We start from the raw sequence: 22,871 nt of genomic DNA, 5'->3' as shown, positions 1-22,871 counted from the left end.
AGGAAATATGTATCTTCCTAATAACTCATGAAATATGCACAATTTAAAGCTTGCTTCATTTAGTTTTGACTTTCAGAAACCCCTGTTTGCATCTAGCACTGGAAACAAATTAGCATTTAGCATTCTGAGACTACTTCTTTATGCTTAAGAAATAGGAAATGTTCTCCTTTAATCAATATATTTAAAACCTGAGTAGCAAAATCAATGCAAATTTGTCTCTCTCTGTTTATATCTATATATCTATAATTGGTATTCAGCAGTGCCCATATTATTCATCCATTGTTTTGGCTTTGATTGGTTCTTGATGCCACTGTAGCTCTTTGTTTATTTCAGTTTCTTCTTCATTTTGCTCCTTGGAGCTACTTGTACTTTTCTAGGAGCATGTATCACAATCAATACACTGAGCGATAATTCTTAGCAAACCTCTAAATAACTCACATTGTTCACACAGGATATCACTGCTGTGGCTGTGCATATTATTTTAAATATCTTTGAGACTGCATCATATGCATTATTTGATTTCAAAATGTGAATTTACTTTACTATTCCTAGTTTATCACAAGCTAAATAAACCAATATATTAGAATGTATTTTCTCAGTGCTGATTTTTGAAAAAAAAAACTGCATAAATATTTTATTTTTAAAATCATGAAATTACTTTTTCACCCACTGGTGCCTCCTGCTGGCCAGAACATGTTAATAATATTCACACAATTCTCTCTTGTATTTTTAGATCTCAGTTGTTTAAAAATATACTCTGGCAAATGTTATTTTCTGCTCTTATGCTTAGTTTAAATTCTGCATATTGATTTTCAGCACTCTGACTTCCTCTCCTATCTGCCACAGATGTATTTTCAGACGTTACTGTATGAAGTATTTTCATATAAGTAGTGCCCTTAGGCAGTTAAATTTAACACATTTGTTCAACATCAAACAAGACCTTTTGAATGCAATTGTGTCTCCATTTATACACCTTAGAAAAAATGTCCTTATGAAGCAGAAATTGTGCAAGTTTGACCATATACAGAGCAACTATTCTTTCATGCATATACCCACACCTACAGTTTGAAGCATGAATTAAAACTGTGCAGGTTTCTGATTGTCCTTCATTTTGGGTTCTCATGTGGCTTTCCTTCTCAAAGCTATTTCAGTTGCCACATATCCTAACTTTGTTTTTCATTTTTTACTTTTTGACTCATAGTCTATTTCACTAGTCACTTAATTTGCCTGCTCACAGCTACAGGTTTTATTATGGCCATCTCTGTCTTAATAGCCTTCCATTTGTTTCATCATTTCTTAGATTACAAGCCACTGTTTTATTACCCCATATTATAACTCATCAAACACAGAGCTGTTGCTTCTTTGATTCTTTGTACATCTTATAAACATAAGCATCTAGAGTTCCTAGAGGATCCTGTGCTTTCATAAAGTAGAATATATTTTTTGCCACCATGATCAGTGTAGCAGTGATTACACAATATATGTTGCTGCAGGACAGCTGGCTGATGATAAGTTAATTCACCATAGAAGACTGCATTTCTAATATTGGAAGGGGAATTCATCAAGTGTAACTTAGTTGTCCACTGACCGCACACAAACAGTTCCACTTTCAGGCACTCTTTTCTGATACGCACTTGCACACACTCAAAATATGCTGACTGACATGACAGTAAACACCTTGCTAGTCATGCAAGTCAGACAGACAAGTGCCCATTAGCTCCCTATTATTTCACTGAAATTAATTCATCTCAAAGAATACATAACAACCCAGTAACACATCTCTGAAAATAGTTACTTCCATGGATAGTCAGAAGTGGATTTTGTTTCCCTGGAATGTGAGTCTGAAACAGATACCACAACGTCTTCTGAAGTTTATGACTATAACCCTTTAACATACTTTTTACTTGGCTCAAAAAAAAAAGAAAGAAAGTTTTGCAGGAAGAAATGAGTAGTTGCTCAGACTAATATTTTCACATATGCTTAAGTGCATGCCTGATGACAACCATGCCATTTGTAAATGTTATATACACTTGTCAAACACAACTTGACCATAATATAATTTATAGGTGACAGTTGTTCAAACCTGTCAAAAGAAAGGCAGTGTTCTGTATTGTTGTTCTATTTTCACAAACATGCTTACTTATGAAACAAAATGGATCCTTGCCATGACCTTGAAATCACACAAGGTTGAAATTCAAAATGTCAAGCCCCGGACATAAAAATCGCAAAAGGACAAAACTTCAAAACAGCAAACTACAGAACATTAAAAACAGCAGCATTTAACTGTGGCAGCAGAAACAGTTGCTGCTCAGCTGACGATGCTGATGTAAGTATGTCAGGGATGGCTGCAAACCATCCTGTAACATTGGCCAATACTTACCAGCTGACAACATTGCAGTAAGGGAAGGAAATGCTGGATTTATATGACTACTGATGCTATTTCTATTGTATTTCTATTACCTGGATAGTGATACATGGTACTGTTTTTTCAAGCATTCATCCCGAGCTACAGTCTTACTAACAGCTCGACCATTTTGCATGTAAATTTAAACACGCTGAAAAATGCAATAGCTGAGCTGTAAGTGAGACTGTAGGTCAGGGTGAATGCTTGAAAAAACAATACCATGCATCACCATCCAAGTAACGGAAATAAGATAGAAATAACATCAGTAGCCATCTAAAATCGATCTTTTCCTTGCCTTACCTTACTGCAATGTTGTCAGCTGGTAAGTATTGACCAATGTCACTGGATAGTTTGCAGCCATCTCTGATATACTTTCATCTGCATCTTCAACTGAACAGTAAATACTTCTGCTGCAGCAGTTAAATACTGCTGTTTTTGATGCTCTGTAGTTCACTGTTTTGAGGTTTCGTCTTTTTGCGATTTCTATGGCTTGGGCTTAACGTTTTGCATTTTGATCATGTGGCATTTTAAGACTATGGCACTCATATAATTCAAAGAAAGACAAATAATGAATGTAGATAAAGTTCAAACTAAAGTGGTCTTTTTGTAAAATACACTGAATCTGGCCTTGATATATATAAAGCATATCTTGCTAATGTGTCTTATACAAATTTATTAACATTTCAGTGACAGCAACCTTTTTAACAAGAACACAGGAACTGCTTGTAAAGTAAATATATGTTTAATTTACAAACATCAGTGGTATTACTGATATCAGTCAAAGTGAGATGAAGCACACAGCATTAGACATGTACATCTAAATTTCTCATAAAAAATGGAAATAAAGCTGCATTGTACAGGCTTCCTCATTTTTGTTTAGAAAGAGTACCACCTACTACATATTATTATCAGTTCTACACTGTAAACTTAGCAGCAACATGTTAACACGAATCATGGGGGTAACAAAACTAGCTTTATTATTTAGAAAAAAGTCACAGTTTTGGATAGTACACTCTATTAAAAAGATAAGGAGCATCAAGCAAATATCTGACCATAAAAAGAGGTATATTTTACTAAAGTTGTGTTCTACATAGCATGTTTATTCCTGTAAGCATGTAGGGGAAGTTATAGCTATACAAATAATATCTAGTAAAAACGCAGCTTTCTCTGGTACAGTACAAGTTCTGAGGAGATTTTACAAAAATGTACACTGATTTCCATTATACAATACCTGCAGGCAAGAGTATGAATCAAAATTTAGTACTGTCAGTGTGCTAGTGGTCTGATATTAAACAGAAGCAACCCAATAAAGCTAATTACTTGGTGATACATCTCTAAAGTTAGTTTTTTTCTATTTCAATACATCCTGATTTTAATTTTTAAATACAAAAAATATCAGGATAAATATAAATTAATCATAGAGTACAGAACTGAAAATGGAGTGACATTGACAAACTAAAATGTTAGGTACAAAGTCCTTCTGATAACAACAATAATAATAAATATTTGATAATCTGAATACTGCAGATTCATGTAAAATGGAAAAGAAAACACAAATAAACAATAACACTAATTCATACATCGACAGTCTGTCTTAGAAATCCCATTTGACATTTATATTACAAAACATTAATACTGGAAAAAGGGTAATCTAAACCAATAAGTAAGTGTATTTTTGTTAGCATCTTTACACTATTACATTATACAAAAACAGTAGCCTCTCATACAATCTTCTATGTTTTAAAAAATCAACAGTTCATTCCAGCGAACAAATCCCGCCCCACCCCACCCCTTTTTCCAAATACTGTTCTTGGTGATGTAACTTGGAATTAATTACCAAACAACACACTCTGGATGCCTCTGGGAATCATACTGTGCATATTTCCATATCCAGAAGACATTGTTACTGGGATATACTGAGACAGTAAAGCACAAACTGGCCATTTGTTCACTTCTTCTGTCATGAGTGCTGACCTGAATTTCATAGCTCCATAATACTGATTTATTTTCCATTAGATGTATACCATTGTCCATATTACACCACGCTAAAAGTGATAAGCTTCTTGTCAGAATATCCCTTCCCTTATCTGTGTAGTTGTTCCATTTCTCCATTTCTTGGTAAATGTCAAGGTTTTTATGAAGTGAGATGTGAGTCCAGCTATTTTTAACTTTAAAAATGAAGAAAAACATTCTGGATACTTACAATAAAAATACGCTGGTTCTGTATTTTACAATATATTTCTCTTTTTTTGCTATCAAGCATTATTTAGTGTGGCATTGTTGACAAGTACATACTGTTTTAAAGGGTCAAACATGATAACTATTTAGGAGGGGCATTTGTTGCAGCCACACTTCACCACCTTCTCAATTTCTTCCACAAATGATGATCCATCAGTGCATTCAAAAACATATTTCCGCCGTTTGCTCCTTAGAGGTCCACAGCACTGACCAGTGGAACACCCTCCCCTGCAGTCTAACCTCGAGACTTTTTGGATCGTTTGGCAAGCGGCATACCCCTGCTGCTTCTGATAGTAATCTCTGATCCATTCCCCTCGACAAGAGATTTCTGTGGACAATAAGAAAACAAAAATAATGAAATATCTGTCATGTAGAGTATAATAAATAACAGTACTATATATGTAGGTAGCTGGCTAGATAGATATTTTTGTTATTTAACAAAAACTATGCATATTTATTTAAACTTTCCAGAAACAGTCATGACTGAGTACATTATGAGATAACATAAGTGATGGACAGATATGAGCATGATCTTTGGAAACAGCTGTATGTAACATGTGGAACACACATACAGACACACATCATGTTCATTTTGTCTGGCATATCTGCACTTTATCAGTTTACTTGGCTGAAACATTGTGGCATCCACAGGTTGACACTAACACTACCAGTAGAAATAACTCAGTAAATTATTGAAACACTCAAACTTAATGAAACCATTAAAAAAGAATCAAGCTATTGCTTGAAAGGAAATGATGCAGGACTGAAAAATAATTATTAATCTTTTCAAATATTTCTTTATCATTATAAAAATCTATTTTTATGTGCATTTCCATGTGAAAAGATCACAGGGTCAAAGATAACATTGCATTAATGTTGCAATGATTTTCATACAAAAATCACAAAATGCTTATCATAGTATCGCACATATATATATATATATATATATATATATATATATATATATATATATATATATATGTATATAGGAACACTTTATAATCACGAAATTCTAAAATATCAAATTTCAGAATCCTGAGATTGTAAAGCCAAAAGCTCAATATTCCAAAACCCCAGAAGCACGAATTTCAAATCTCGAAGTCCGGAAATGTTGAGTTAGCGCTTCTGGTGTTGCGGTTTGTGACTGGATAGCTGGAGGTTCAGGTCAGTATTTATGTTTAAGGGTTTTGGTTAGGGGCTTTAATGTGTGTAAGTGTGTTTGGGACTGTGATGTGTGTGTGAAGGGAATGTAGCTTGTATGGTGGTGTTTTCGTGTGTTTGTGTAGTGCGACCTTGGAGTGAGTATATTTAAGTGGGGAGGGGGTGTGGGGGGCTGAAAACAATACAATAATCATAACTTATTATCATCTATCATAAGGTTATGGAATAACCTAAAAAATTAAAATACACCAACAAATACTAAAAAATAATAATAAATATTTATATACTATGTAATATGTTATGGTATATTATGTGCGTGTATCCAAAACCGGCCACAGTTATAAACTCGGATACTAAGCTACATATCCAGTTACCTTAAATACATACTTAAATTAACCTTCTATAATCATTAAAATGCTTTATGTGTGGGTTGTATCAATAACCAACTTACTTACACTTTAAATGAAAATTGAATGACAGTATAAGTATAGTAATCAAAAGGAGAGAGACAAATGTTTTATCATTCTAAATCGTGTGTAGCTGTTTAACAAATTCCTTGTTGCATTTTTTGGAGGGAAATTGATTGTTTAATTGATGGAAGAACAACCTATTTATGGTAAGTACCTTTGGTGTGATTTTATCTGATGAAGTTCATTTGTTTTATGTTGGATGAAAGCGCTCATCTGTTATTGTATTAAAATGTTTGTCAGAACCTTGCTTGCTCCTCTTTGTTTTTTTGTTTTATAGTTTTACAATTTGTCGATCATTATTTTGGGTTTCCCAGACTTCTTCTCCATGTCAAGCAGTACCTCACTAGCCCTCTTTTAGATTAACCTGGGCGACTGGATGGGAAACAGAAAATATACCCCTGGGATCCCACCTGTGTCCCTGATGAACAGGGAAAACAGGTGCTGACTTTGTGGAACATGGGTTGAATATTTGGCTAGGCTTATAAAGGCCTCTGTGCCAAGAGCCTAGTATCGTCCTATGAATCTATGAACCCAAACACAAATACAATTTTCTGATGATGGTATAAATCAAAGTCCAAACCAACAAACAAAACCAGAACTCAGTGGAAAAACACAACAAATAACATTATAAGGAAGGTTTCTAATGGTTTTATTTATTTGGAAGTGGTCTAGTGAATGGCACTGGGGGAAAGCATTGAATTAAGGAGTGCTAATGTAGTTTTACACCTATTTTTTTCCTGCTGAGTTTTAAATGAGCAAATGAACAAGGCAAAATTAAGCAAGACAGAGCTTTACACGTTCATTCACATAGATGATAGGCAGCCAAGACCAGTTTACCTATATGAGTAGCAATATCCATGTAATGAAATGTTTGCAGCCTTCACTTATAGTGGAGTATATTATACTAAAAATGTGTACACAGTTTTCCCTAGCTAAGTTGTAAGCATAGTCTGTCAAAAACATTTTCTTTGCCATCACCATCCTATGAATCACAACAATAGGTCATAAAACAGGAATGCTCACACTCATGTGTTTGTCTTCAATAGTCTAAAGAAATGCATTTTTGTGTTTATCACATATAAATACTGGCTCTATGTAACTCTTTGCATACATATATAATGTAGGCCATTTCTCATCAATCCATTATACTGTGTGTTATAGAAACACAACAGTAAAGCCTAGCAATTTTTTTGGCGTAGTGCCTTTCCGTATTGCTAAAAATATAGTTAACTCCTCCAGCCAATTCTACCTTTTTGCTGTATATCATCCTGACATTTGAAATATGATGCTCCCAGTACCTTTTTTAAAATCAAAATTGCAATTCCTTATTTTCGTAAATCAACTTTGTAAAAAGAAGAAAGTGTTTTGCCCTTTCCGTCCATGCATCACACTCAAATTGTCTTTTACCATCTTGTGATTTTTGGCCTTATAGTTATTGTAGGTAAAACAAATCATCTTCATCAACTCCCAGTTTCCCATTTTTACATGGGTTTGGGATGTCTCTAACCCCCATAGTTCAGTGCCATTCTCTGACTTCACACTATCCATTTGTCTCATGACTGGACGTTCTCCTCTCTTACTGTCTTCTCCTTGTCACTCCCTAATCTGCTTTACCAAATCATCTCCTGCTTTTCTGCACATGTGACTGAACCACCACGATCTGTCCTCCTTGATCTTCTCTGCATGTGGGGGTGCTTTTGCTTCACCGATGATGTTTTCATTTCTTCCTTTGTCCTACAGTGTGCCTCTTGCTATCCATCTTAGGCACCATTTATCCATTACCTCAAGCTTTTTCATCTTCTCTACCTTCATTACCGAGGTTTCTATGCCATACAGAAGCTCTGATCATACCACTGTTTTACACACTTTACTTTTCAACTTCTTTGGCATTATTCTTTCACACACTACCCCTGGCACTTTATGCCTGCTAGCTGTAGCACCTTTGATTCTAGCTTTGACCTCCTCACTTAGATTTCCCTTGTCCTCAACCATACCTCTCAGATGCGTGAAGTTATTAACTCTTTTCTCTTCACTGTCAGTTTTCACTTTCTTCTGATTCCTCAGTTTTGTCCCAAGACCACTGACTTGTCTATACTCAGTCTCAGTTTCATCCTATGTGCATTCAGTTTTGCATTCCAGATCCCTTTTGTTTGCTCAAGTTCCTGTTAAGAATCTGCTTGTTGAGTCACATTATCAGCATAGAGTAGCTTTGTTGATCTTCCCCCGACCCATTTCCTGATGTAGTCCAGCATCAGCTTGAACAGGAGTGGGCTGAAAGCTGAACCCTGCTCCATACCCACTGCCACTGGGAGCCCCTCTGTGAGTTTGTGCACTGTCATTGTGTCACTGAGTCCCTGTACAAAGCTGACACTAATCTTACTAATGTTTCCAGAACTTTGAACCCTCAAAGAACTGCCCTTATCAGTTTTTTTGTGATCTTTTCATATGCTTTCTCTGTGTCTAGGAATACCCATTTGGACTCTTTCTTCAAGTCCAGCTTCTTCTCCACTGCCTGTCTAACTGCAAACATTGGGTCTTTGAACTACATCCTGATCTAAATCTGAATCTGAAATGCTCATCACCAATCTTTATTTTTGTAGACTCTATATTTATCAGTCAGCAGGTCCAGCACTTTTATGCAATGTGACAGGAGTTTGATGGTGCTGTATCACCCCAGTTTTGCATATTGTATACTGGCACTAGAATGCCTGTTGTCCATTTATATGGGAAATGCCTTTCTCTCGTCATATGAAGATGAGGACCTGCACCACCCATGTGTCCTCTAACACACCTAACACCTTGATTGTATTTGCTGTGACTTCACCTAAAGATTCTGCTTTCTCAGACTTCATTTTACTTTGTACATTTCATAGGTCTTATTGTTTGGGCACACACTGGCTAACATGGGCATGTAGACCTGTTTCACCATTAGCATGCACCCCATGGTGTAGTTCAGGTCTTCCACCCATATAGCACTGGCAAATATCCATGCCTCTTTTTTTGGCAACAATTAGTATCTCAAAATCATCTAGAGACAATTTTATACTGCTGTGTGGCTAGCCCTAACATATCATGCAGCCTTTGCTCTATACTGCTCTCTCTAGGATGTGCTGTGCATCATCATGGATGTGTAAAGCCATTGGTACACATGACTCTTCCCCTGATAGGCATCAACTAGAGTCTGTGCAACCCATGACCCCATCAATTTTTGTGGGTTAATACTGTTGGAAGACCTCTTAAGTACAACTAAGGAATGCTGAGTTTGAATTCATCCTTGGAACAAAACACAAAGTATATATTGTGATGGAAACCCAGAAAGCCATGTGGAGAACAAGCAACCTCCACACAGATAGTAACAAGGTAAGAGTTCTCTAATATGCATTTGTGTTAAAGGGAGCACTTTAGAAAGTAAAAGGGTGACTGAATAGTGCTCAGATGTTGGAGAGGGTTTGCAGCAAACTAGATTTTAAGAAGCTCATATACCTTCCAGTTCTTGTTAATGGAGTTTACTGTTAGGATGGTAAGTGCATATTTGATAGTAGGAATAAGAATCCCTTTACCTAGTTTTAGTTTTGTATATTTCCAAAGGAAATGCCGCACTTTGTAGCAACAGTTGGCTATCATGCACTAAAGCATTTTCTTGTCCTGCCTTTTCTTTTCACAGTGAGCAACATTCATCAGTACTAGGCTGAACCACATTCCCTGAGCCAAGTCTAAGAATTGTTTTTTTGAAACTTGATGAAGAATCACTGAGGTGGGTCATTGCATGCTTCAGACTTTTTGTTACAGTTCTATGTACAGGATTGTACTGAACAACACAAATGTTTGAAAAGCTATCGAAAGGTATTTGATTGTGTACCAGGAATGGATTGTCTACATAAACTGTGAGAGAGCGGTGACGTATAGTACAGAGAGAGGAGTTACAACCATCACCTGCAAGGTCAGTTACAATACAGTAATCCCTACAGTATGGCATGTGTGAGATTTAGCAGACTAAAGAAGTATGTAACTAGCAAATGCTGGAATAGGAACCTTTGTGTGGTCCCTTGCAATAAGGCTTCTGGGAGAGACCCTACCTTTCGTTCTAACTCTAATGAATCTAATACAGTGACAGCTTTGTAACCATAGCATACATGTGAAACTGAGTTCCAGACCAGTGTGGATGGGGAAAAGGAAATTTACACTGGAACTGGCACCCATGTTCCTTATGGACAGAGGTAGCATATAAATACCTCACCGTCAATGTCCTATTTAGATACAGGGCATCATTATTCTTTCAGGAAAACTTGGTTAGGCTTAGAAAGGCCCTCTTGGGTCGTTAGTCTAGTAACAAGCTATGACTCGATAAGCAGTCTCCACCAAGTTGGGTAAGATAAGACAAAAGGATGTGGTAGAAAAATAAATAAAACTTTGGTGAAGTTCACAGACACAACCATTCTGAGCTTGTCTTTGTCAACAGGGATTTTCTATGTATGGATGTTATCTACCTAAATTCTTGCATCAACAATTGCCCAGCCAAAGAACCTTGAAATTACAGCTTGGATACGTGCAGTCTGAGAAAGAATGTAGTACTGAGTGACAAAAACAATTAGGTGGTGTTATTTTTAAGGGGGCAAGCCCCCTTCACACGCTCTATGATGAGACAAGCCCCCACCAAACTTTATAGTCCTCATTCTGCAGTTGCGATATCTTAAAGAAGTAATGACTACTGATGGGTTATGTAATGGCTGCCTTATCCTTCCTCTGAGCTGCACTGACTTCAGACCACCCAAAAAGCATTAATAAGCAATATAAAACTTTCTCCACAAAGAAGTGAGCAATTGCAACTCTAAGAAAATGCAAACTCAAGTTAGTGTCCTCCAGTAAATATAATTAGGATACAATAGACAGCATGTGCGAGTAAGTTGTGTCAGCAGCCCTGTACATTCAGCTGTTAAGATGACAATTTACTGTGGTTGTACAGTAGTCTTTATGGAATCTACACTGTGCATTAGGTTAAGACTTTATAGTCAGAACAAAGAGCTTTTAAGTTCTCTAAGACTAGTGTTTTCAAAGAAATGTGACAATAAAGAAACTGGCTATAGGCATACCTCTCAACCTCTTAGAGCACAACATCTGGACAAAGCCATAAATAATGGGGGGACAAAGGCCCAAAAATAGGGACACTTTTTAAATATTGCTCTTACAAACTTAGAAAGTTGATAGAATAACATGCTTTGCATTAGCATGTATTTTCTGAAGGGAATGAAGTCTGAAACTCAAATGTCTGTCATTATCTTCTAACTTCAACCCTCAATGACTTACCAATGGTTTGCCAGAAAACCACAATTTTTTGAGTTGCTGACCAAAAATATGAGGTAAAAATCTGGACATTCTGTGAATATTTGTACAGTTGGGAGGTATGGCTATAGGCAATCTGAAGAGGTAGGAATAAGGCACTGACAAAGAGTGAATTTATTTAGCACTTTCCATAACCCAGGAGAAAAAACTCTTCATTAAGTGGCTAAAATAATTTTTTTCTAAGGCAAATGGTGATAAAAGAATTACAAGCTTTTACAAATTTAGGGAAATAAGCCATATGTTCCTGGTTCCCATTATTTGAAAATGCTTTTAGTAGTTCGTTTATGGATTGGATAGTAACTGGCCTAAAAGTAAAGGAAGGCTGAAGTCCAAACAACTGTTTTGCAGAAAATTCAGCCTAATGTGAGTGAACTTGTAGAGATGGAAGTTTTGGTAGCTGTTAGAAATGTGTGCCTCTAGCCATGGAAAGAGGGGAGACACTTGCTGAACAGTTACTTGACAAAAGACAGGAAAATAAGTATTTTTTTTTTGATATAGCAGTGACAACACAGTTCTTTGACAAACATTCAACTAATCTATGATCTCACATAAATGCAGTCACATGTAAGCAAATATCTCTATATGTGAGCAGTAGCAGAAGTAAAAAAAAAAAAAAAAAGAAAAGGGAATCACATACAGAAAAGCATTTTTTACTGGGGGGCAAGCCTCACTGTACCTATGATTTGGGGAGCTCTAACCCCCCATACCCCTGCTACTTATATCTTCCAACTCTGAGGTTATGTCACTATGAGGAAGAGGAAATCCCCTGTAAACTGGCAATTCAACCTGTCAGGAAAAGCCAGACAGTCCCACAGCAGGGATCACACAAATGAGTGGCAGTCACTAGTATTTTACAAACAAATCTGGCTCCTGACAACAGCGTTACATTTCTAGAATACAGTGGGATTATTAAACATTATTTTGTATCGTTTACAATACTAACCATTGGCTGTTTCCTAATTTCCTAATGCAAGAAAAGGATCCAGTCAATTGTACCCCAGGTTATTTATTTATTTATTTTTTTATATTTACTCCGATGGTATTGCTCTCCCTATTAGCATCCTGATCAATAGATCCCTACTTGAAGCCTATGTACCCAAACTATGGCGCTCTGCATATATTCTTCCACTTCACAAGGGTGGCAAAAACTGTAACGTATCTAATTTCTATCCCATAGCCATCCTTTCCCCTCTCTCTAAACTTCTTGAAAAATGCATCCACCTTCAGCTCTTGCCATTCTTTACCAAACACCGGCTACTCTCTCCTACCCAACATGGCTTCCGCCCAGGACATAGTACGAACACCACCCTTATCTCCTTCTTACATACTGTCAATTTATCCCGTGACTCCGGTAATTTAGTATCCTCAGTTCTGCTGGACTTATCTAAAGCTTTTGATACCATCTCCCACACCCAACTTCTTAATCATCTGTCTAATCTCAATCTCTCCCACAAAACTCTCTCCTGGTTCTCCAGTTATCTTTCTGAAAGGTCCCAGGCTGTGAAATGGGGCCAGGGCACCTCCACCTTCCGTCCTACCCCCACTGAAGTACCCCAAGGATCCATACTTGGCCCAGTTCTATTCAACATCTGTATTAATGACTTTTACAAGGCCATACCCAATGCTAAAAGTGTTCAATATGCTGATGATTCTACTTTGATCTACTGTGCCTCCAACTTAACAGATCTCCAACTACTGACACAAACAGCCTTCTCAACTACCGAAAACTGGATGCTTCAAAATCTCCTCTCATTAAATGCTAACAAAACTAAAATCCTTCTATTCTCTCCTTCTAAGTCCTCCCTTATTAATAAAAACTCATTCCAAATAACCAGCCATAACAACTCCATTTTAGAGGTCATTCCCTCCGCCAAACTTCTTGGTGTAACCATTAATGAACACCTAAAATTTAATACTCACGTCCAGCTAAACATAAAGAAAACACACATAAAACTCTGCCTACTTTATAGAAACAACCACTTCCTCTCTCCTGCTACCAGACTAACTCTCGCCACTACTTATCTCCTTCCCTCTCTACTGTATGACACCCCTCTGCTTACTAATAAAATCTCCAAATTTGCTACCAAACCAAATCTTCCTCTCATCACTGTTCCTCCCTTCACTCATTAAACTGGCTTTAACTCCATAACCAACTTGACTTTCTCCAAATCACAATTGCCTATAGACTACTATTCCAACCTACCAAGTGCCCTGCAGTTTCCAGTATCCTCCAACCATATACTCCCCATAGAACACTTAGATCTACCCACCAAAACCTAATCACCATCCACAATCCCAAGTGCCCAGCTGGTCATCTTCTACTTTCCTTCACCTTAGCCAAAAAATGGAATGCTCTTCCCTCCACACTTAGGACCTGCGATAACCTTGAAAACTTTAAAACTCTTCTTCATTCTCACCTTTACTCAAACAGGAAATGCAACTGTACTCTTCACCCTATACCTCTCAAGGTCTCCTCCACTTTTACTCCTGGCTAACCTCACACCTAGCTAACCTTGCTCATTTGTATTATGTATAAATAACTATACTGTAAAATCTAACCTCAAGGCCATTTGCCTGTCTTTTACACCTAAACAAAATGGTAATTGTTTGTTTCTTTATGAATGCTACCTGTTTATTTGTCAGTAATGCAAAGTTTCTTAGTAATTATTCATGTAACTATGTATTGTTGGAGCTTTTCTCCCCGGGCCTCCACTGAAAACATACTCCCTGAGCCCAGTGGACCTCCCCGGTCATCAAACTGGAATGAATAAATAAATAAATAAATAAATGTCCTTATTTTTAATGTTTTCTTTCATTTCAGTTATGATCCTTAGAACATCATTGCCATTGACTTTCTATTTGTTTTAAATAAAATAGTTTAATTGAAATAGCAGCATAATATTTGATTAGAGGTTCAATGCAATGCCGAAGTTTGTTTTTTTACAGGACCTATTCCAAGTTATATTAGTACCTAAGAAACTTAAGGGAACGTATGCCTTTGGGACTGCAGCTAATGTAGATTTGGAACAAGTGGCACCTGCTTAGTACATTCAATTTCAGTCAGGTCTCCGGGGTCCAAAGAAGGCTATACTTGCTCCTCTAATAATGTGCTTTATATTATACAATGCAGATTTCTATATTGGAAAAAATCTTGTACATTAAGGGCTGTATATCTGAACAAATTGGAAATGTTTAGAGCAAAGAAAAAAGAAATGTCTTACACAGACAGAGTGAAGTCTACAATAGATTTGACAGGTTTGAGATTAATGTGTTAGACATACATTTCTTTTACAATTTGAGAGATAGACTTTGATTTTTAAAACAACATGAATTAATAAATTACAGTTGCAATTTTCTTTTAGTTCCCAGGAGTGTTAAGGGTTTCATGACTGCATTAATTTTCAACACATTTCGAAAACTGGACCCTTAATATTGCTGTTTTTCAAACATTTGGGAAGCTTATACCAAGTTCTAATGATTTTATTTTATTTATTTATTTTATTTCACATTTGTTAACTGGGTTGGTCCAGCTGGGTAAGAATTTACCCTTTTTCAATGGAGACCCAAGGGGAAAAGCCCCAAACAGACATACAAATACATACAAATAGAGACAAATTAACAATATTAAAGAGCAAAACAATCTTATGGATGCAATGGATAAGAAGAACATAATGTACTCACTGGAATAGTACATAGCTATATATACAAAAAGTGTAGTAATAGGTTGTAACAGGAGAAACAACAATAATAAATCCAGCAGGTAAGCAGGAAGGAAGTTAAGGTTGTAGGCAATATAATGAAAAGAAACAAGGTATAATTAGATTAGTGGCTAGAAGAAGAAATGTTTTGTGAATGTTTCAGTTGTTGTCATTCATTGAGCAGCCAATATACATTGAACTAGTTCATGTGATTAAAGTTGGATATTTAAAACAATAGAGCGTACTTTTTGTGTGAAGAAGTTCCATTCATTTTCAGGATGAAAATAATTACCCTTGTTTAATAAATAGCCTTTTATTCATTTCAAGTGTGGATTTTTTTTTAGTTTGCTAAACATACCTACTACATATTCATTCTTCATTTTCAAGTTCATTACTTAGATTGACAAATTCATATTCATGCTATTAAGGATCTATCCTTAATGTGGGATTAATAATGATTTGATATAATTGTGTCTCATTCCCTTCATTTTCTGTTTACTGCTGAACTAATTCAAACCCTTACAAATGTCATCCAGATTAATAATTTGAATACTAATAATCCATTTTGAAAGGATGTCAGCCTCCCACTAAATCCCAGTTCACCACTTTACTGGCTATAGCTCTGCTTCTAATAATCTGGAGTCTAATCTCACTTTTGCTTCTGCATGTCAAATTGTGTTCTTCTATATAATGAAATATTGTAATGCTCAATAGATATTTAGTTGATGTAACCACAAATTAGACTGGGCTCCCCTACATATGCTTTTGGTAAAATTGTTTGAGTGTCAGTAGCATGAAGAAGAACAAAAGACAAAATGCTTAACACTGAATGCTGTTTCTTGTAGAAAATCATTGCTGGTGTGGTTTCTAACTGTGCACCAGTAATAATTCATTTATTTTGGGAGATATCTACCTTCTTTGAGTTGATGTAACTATGGAGTTGGTATATTTAAGTTCCGAAGTGGGTGGGGCTTGCTCTCTTGAAAAAAAAACAAAAAAACAGTAAAATTAGTTTTTTGCCCTTGTGAATTCTGGATATTTTTTTCATCCTTTCAGCACATTGTCATTTCATAGTAGAACCATGAGACTGACTAGTCCCTTCTAAGAAAGCTTGTTATAGTACTTTTACATTGATTTGCTTGCACTTTTAAGTGAAAATGGATGTAATTTCAGACTAATTTTATAAATCAGATGATGAAATTACCATTCTTTTTTTATATGTTTCCCACTTAAGCTTGATTAAAGATAAGAAAAATGCATGAAAGCAGAGCAGACTCTGGACTTTATAAGTGTTATATACAGACCTTAGACATGAGAAACAAAGTAAGATAACATTTTCAGTCAAGAAGCATTGCCATGTGCCAAAATACAATGGCTGAGAATAAATGAGAATTCATGATTCTTTGTAAAAAAAAAGTATTGAATTACAGGCAAGGATGTAAAGTAAAAAACAGAAGAATATTTGTTGTGTGTGTGCTGTAAAATCATTCCTATCTAGCAAGCCATCAATAATCTTTTTAACTCAAGAGTTATAGGTCCTTTAAATAGTGCAAAAATGTTTTTGGGAATGTAGTACACAATGGACTTTTGAAATCAAAAAGACTGATTTTATAATGTGTTTCATCTGGAAATCCAACTGTGATATTGTTTTAAAGCATCAAAAGTTGCCTTTATTGGACATTCCCAAGGACTTAAGAAGATAATTGATGTTAAAGAGTTAGAAAAAGTTATTGCATAACATTTTTAATGTTAATTCTCTTTTCACTATTATATTACTAACATGTTTCAGTACTTGCCCTTTTTATTTTGTATCTTTTTCTTTCTTTAAAAGTTTTAATTCTACTCAATTCTGTATTACATAATACAAATGTCAACACAGAATTTTATAAATCAGTTAGCTTGAATTTAAAACATTACATATTTTTACATACAAAAATCTTTATTATAATAAACATTTCTAAGTTTGAATACTTTTAACATCAATGTTTAGATATTATATTTGCATAATTTGTGAATGTATTCAATAAAGGGTTAAGTAATAAACCTTTATCTCAGATATGGGTCACATTGTCTGCAATCTTTTGACCAGAGACTGTTCAGTCAAAACTACTTGTTCAGGCATTGCTTCAAAGGAACTTCTACATTCTTTGTTATGGGGCAGACAACACCCTAGTCACCTTCAGGGAATGACCCTACCATACCCCAGTCTCAATTAACTAATTCTAAGGTCACCAAATATCATATAAAAATAAAATTCTCAAACTATGCAACTTTTGCCAAATTATATTTTGGTTAAGTGGTCGCAACTAATTCTCTGCCAGTTTTCATCAAATAATGAACTATTTACACTTTCTCTTTTAATTGACACCAATGTTACTGTGAAGAATGGTATAACTAGGCTGTCTTTCAATGCTGCTAAAGCTAAGAAAAGACCAGCATTTCACTTTACACTCTAGTTTATGGAAGTTAAAAATATGCAACTTATTAATAGCCCCATACCATTTTTTGTTCTTATATTACTGACTTTTGTATTTTCTTGGTGTTCTTGTTGTTTGGCACTTCAGTAGTCTATGCATCATTTTTACTGAGACAAAAACATCAGGTTTGTCAGTTTCCCTCTCTGTTCATATTATTATATGTTAATATCAAATTGCCTGTATATCTAATAATCTTGGATCCTGAAACTTTATTTTTTTATTTATTTATTTTATTTGCAGTTTGTTTGCCAGGATGGTTCATTGGGCCACGAGGAACCCATTTTCAATGGAGTCCTGGGGAGAAAAGCTCCAAAAAATACAAATGCTGCAAGTTACAAGATTACAAAATTATAAGAATTACAAAATATGAGAGAATTTAAAAATACAATGTTACAAAGTTGAAAAAAGTTGGCATTTGGAGGAGCAAAAATTAGTACAATATAGTAAAAAAAATCTTTTCACCAAAATGAGGCTTTTTATAAAGTATCTATTTCCTGCAGCTTCTTACTGAGAGTAGTAAGACTATGGGGGGGGGGGCTATAAACAGGTATATTAGCTAAAAGGAACTAACTGTAGTCAAGGAAGCTATGTAGGATGGGAACAAGAGCATTCTCATTGTGAAGTTAGGTGTGCATGAAGTAGAGTTCTGAAGGCAGAGAGACTGTTAGTGGTATGGATGAGAGGAAGGAGAAAGTTCCAATGGCGTGCGAGAGAGAAGGATAGAAGATGTTTGCCTGGTGGGCGGGTGGGTTTGTGTAGTTTGATTAGATTTTGGAAGTTAGATCTTAGGTGTCTATCAGGAAGATGCATTTGGAAGGTAGAAGCAAGGGAGGGGCAGAGAGAGGGGGTGAAGATAAGTTTGTGTGCTTGGATAAGTTAAATATAGATGAGATAATTAGGTAGCTCAAGCCAGTTGAGTTGATGTAAGGGAATACAGTGATGGGTAGTGGATCTGTGACCTGTTACAAATTTTGAAATTTTGTAGTAACAAGAGGATAGTTTTGACTTAAGGTTCCAGATTAGTAAAGATAGAGGCACCATATAAGAGGGGAAGGGATAAGGTAAGTGGTAACAAGAACAAGCCTAGTGGAGGGAGAGATGTATTGGTTGTGGCGGTAGAGCATACCGAGTTTCTTTGATATTTACTTGTAGATAACTTTCAACCTTTAACTGATCATCAGTGATGACTCCTAGTAGTTTAGTAGTGGAGACAATTTCGAGAGGAGTATTGTTTTGGCTGGTGATGATGAGTGAATTTTTTTCTAGGGTGGTAGTTTTAGCAGGGGTGAATATCATAAGTTTGGTCTTGGTTGCATTGAGTGCTAGTTGGTTATCTAGCATCCATTGTTCAGTCAATGGTTAATTTTATTAATGAGGAAGTAGAGGTGGCAGATTATCGCAGAATCATCAGCATATTGGATAAGGTTGGCATTAGGGCTGGCATGATAACATTCGTTAATGAAAATATTAAATAGAAGATTAAATAGAATAATAATATTAAATAGAAGAAACTACAACATAATTAGTAAAAAGCTGAAGAAACAATGCCCAAGTCTGACCTGTGCAGGATACACTGTCTGAAAAATGCCCAAAGTGAAACCTGATGAGACTGGTTCCTGAGACAGTGTATTACTATGGGATACCATGGTATGATTATAACAGCTACACTCAGAAATGGGGATACTTCTTCAGTTTTAATTGACTCCAACTTTTTCTTTAAAACTTTGCCACTAGAATTTGAGATATTATTGAACTGTTGGGGGGGGGGTAAGTAAATTACCCCTAAACCCTAAGGTTATGTTCATAGGTTGATACTAGGCTATCTGCCCTAGGGCATTTATAAGCCTAGCCAGAGTGTGTTTGGCTTTCGCCACCCTTTAAGATTAGTTGACTGTGCCTCTGTATAGTAGGTCACAGAAGATAGCCCTTTTAAGGTTAGTTTACTGTGCCTCTGTCTAGTAGGGACACAGAAGAGATTCCAGGGGTAAACCTATGATCTCCTATCCACTTGTCAAGATTTCTATTGAAGAGGGTCATTGAGGGGCTCTGCCTAACATGGATTGGGATTCTGTTCCAGAGTGAGGGGAGCCTCTGGGATATGAATCTGTCCCTCCAGCATGTCCTATTTATTTCTGTGCTGAGGTTCAAGTCCCTGGAGCATGTAGCTCTAAGGGATTTGGATTTCCTGAGGTGGAGCATGTCCATTAATTCTGGTTTGGACATGGCTTTATATGTCAGGCACAGATCTCCTCTGAGTAGGCAGTAAGCAACTGAGTAGAGCTGGAGTTTCTTTAGCCTAACTGCGTAGAGCATCTGTTTGAGTCCCTTGATCCTCTTGGTGAGGTACTTTTGGGGTCTTTCCAGTTGCTGCAGGTGTCGGGTAAGGTACATCCCAAATGGGGCATTGTATTCAATTATGGGCCTGATGAATGATGAGTAGAGGGGCACAATGACCTCTCTTGATCTAGATGTGAACCCTTTTGTGATAAGGTGGGCTATATAGAAGGTATTTCTAACCACTTTGGCAACATGATAGTCAAAGGAGAGATTGCTATCTACTTGGGTCCCCAAATCCCTAATTACTTTTTCCGTACTTAATGGATTACCATCTATGTGGTAATTTGTGGGCACTTTGTTTTTCCCAAAGGGGATGACTATGCACTTTTTGGCATTTAGCTTTAGGCCATGGCTCTGGCACCAGTTATCCATCTCTGTGAGACCCTTTTGGAGGATGATTGTGTCAGTCAGCGAGTCGATTATGGCACACAGTTTGCAGTCATCTGCGAACTTGGTCAGCCATAGTCCTCCCATGTTAGCCTGTACCTCAGAGAAATATATACCGAACAAGAGAAGTCCCAGGACTGAGCCTTGTGGGACGCCACTTGTAACTGGTTTAGAGTCTGACATGGCACCTGTTACATCAGAATTACTGTATTTAGTGATTTAGGTGTACTGGGGATGTGGGGAGATTGCTTCTTTCATTCAAAAGTACGTTTTTTATTTTTCTAAAGCTGACAGTGTGAATCTGTTGACTTAACAGAGGTATGGGTGTTAGGAATTTTGTGGATGTCAGCTATCACTGTCAATACAATCATTGAAACATGCAGTAGTGTTTACTTTATTATTACTTTTATTTATTTGGGAGCATGGGGTGGTTCTACTTAACCAACAGGGATGAGTTTCATACTTCTAAGTATAAGAAGCTGGTCTAAGCCAACAGTAATGGTGGGCAGATTCATTTCTCCACCGTGTGATCTTTCCCAGCGTTCATTTGTAGATCCTTTTACTGAAAATTGAAGCTAGGTGATAATTCTTCCATTGATGAATACTTCATGTAGTTTAAATGACCAGGTCATGGGTAACTACTTGTATGCTTTTATAAGATTACTGGAGAATACAGGTTATCTAAGGTTCTGTACAGAAAATGGCTGAACCTCTCCAAGACAGTCCTAATGTCATATCTGATTCTAACATACTCAATGCATGCTAGCAACTCACACTCTGTTTTTAAGTTCAGCTAATTCATTTTCCAGTGCAGTTCTATACTTGCCCCTGTCAATGAAAATAATGCTGTTAGGCATTACAATGCTTAAGAAAAGCCGTAAGTCATAAAACTGACTGTGATTTGGAGGCACTGGGGGCTTTATTCATATGACTGTTTTTCTCCTTGTATTTACGTTTAAAATAATAGAAAGGACAGAAAATAGTAGTTGTCCTATCTGGCACTATAGCTCGTTTCCCATGTTTTTTTTCTTTTTTTTGGTGTATTGATCTAATCACTTCTAGATTCATAAGTGTAGTTATACATTAAGAAATAGTAATAGATTTTACAACATACGGTCACTTATCAAATTGCTACTGCCAGTAGCTTATTTAAAGTGTTATTTTGCAAGGCTTGGATATATGCGCCATTTGAGGCACTGGCATCTTATTACCATTGCATGCATGTGTATCACAGACATTTTAAATGCAACTTCTGTGTGAATTTTCAAAAGATTTTTAAAGTTTACAAAGTGTGAATGACTCCATGTGTGCTCTTGGTTTTCAGTAAAATGCTATAATTTCCATTATTTGAAGTAAGACTGTAGAATATCAAATACATGGGATACCTATTTTGACAATGTTCATACACCAGCTACATAATAGAATCATCATGGTTTCATCTTGTAATAAAATGCTTTTCTGTTGTTCACAAGTGTTGCATCAATAAAAGCTATTGGATTCTAGATGCTGCTTCTTCCACAGATACAGGTGCACTTTAAAGTACACTAATTTGAAGCTGAAGGGTAGTGCCTCCCTGTAAAGTGTGTAACTCTTTCCCTTCTGACTCATGACAAATGCTACTGAATTATATGGTTATTGGACTGAGTTACCTGAAGGCAGAACAGAGTACACGTCAACATATCAGTAACAGGTGGGGTGGAGGACAACATCTTTAGTAGGTGACAAGTCAGTGGGCACATTTTGCCATTTGGTATTCCCTGAATAAGTAAGTTGCAAGTACAAATTCATTTTACAGTTTACATTTCACTCATTTGTTTGTAGGAGGAATATAAAAGCAGATTAAATCCCAATAAACATTAAATATTTACAGTTTTTAACTCAGAACATAAAGTTTGGCATTAAAAGCAAACATTTTTCTACAAGCATTTAAAACTTTTTATTGTAAAACATTTACATCTTGATACTATAACACATAGAACTCAGTGGTATCTTAGAACCCAAATCTATAAGGAGCCATTGAATGACATGTCACTCAGTATTAAAATATGGCCAAAGAATTTCAGGAAGAACTAATAAAGGACTCTTAACAAACAGTTAACAGAGTGTACAAATGCAGGAGCTATACCTACCATGTATAGGTTATGTAAGCACACACACACGTGCGCATGAGCATGCGTCTTGGCCACACACACACACACACGTGCGCATGGATGCATGCGCACACACACACACACACACACACATACACACATGCATGCACATACACACACACACACACACACACACACACACACACACACACACACACACACACACACACATGCATACAATCATAATAAAAGCCCAAGTAACATACATC

The 22,871-nt window shown here is 36.3% G+C and overlaps 1 protein-coding gene across 7 annotated transcripts in view; it reads right to left on the bottom strand.

The window, feature by feature from the left end:
• Positions 1-3,130: 3,130 nt before the first annotated feature.
• Positions 3,131-22,871, bottom strand: part of SLIT2 (slit guidance ligand 2) — a 1,414,056-nt gene continuing 1,394,315 nt past the window's right edge. For 4 of the 7 annotated variants that reach the window (XM_044062070.1, XM_044062072.1, XM_044062071.1 and 1 more), the window contains one exon: positions 3,131-4,970. In XM_044062070.1, the coding sequence (XP_043918005.1) occupies positions 4,729-4,970 (242 nt within the window). In that variant the 3' untranslated portion in view covers positions 3,131-4,728. The remainder of the gene's footprint in view (positions 4,971-22,871) is intronic. The other 3 variants (XM_044062074.1, XM_044062075.1, XM_044062077.1) reach the window with 1 other exon arrangement.

The sequence above is a fragment of the Protopterus annectens genome, chromosome 2.part1, assembly GCF_019279795.1.
Source record: "Protopterus annectens isolate FY-2018-M chromosome 2.part1, PAN1.0, whole genome shotgun sequence".
NCBI lineage: Eukaryota > Metazoa > Chordata > Ceratodontiformes > Protopteridae > Protopterus > Protopterus annectens.
The sequence above is the reverse complement of the archived record's forward strand: the minus strand, read 5'-3'. Positions and strand labels throughout refer to the sequence as shown.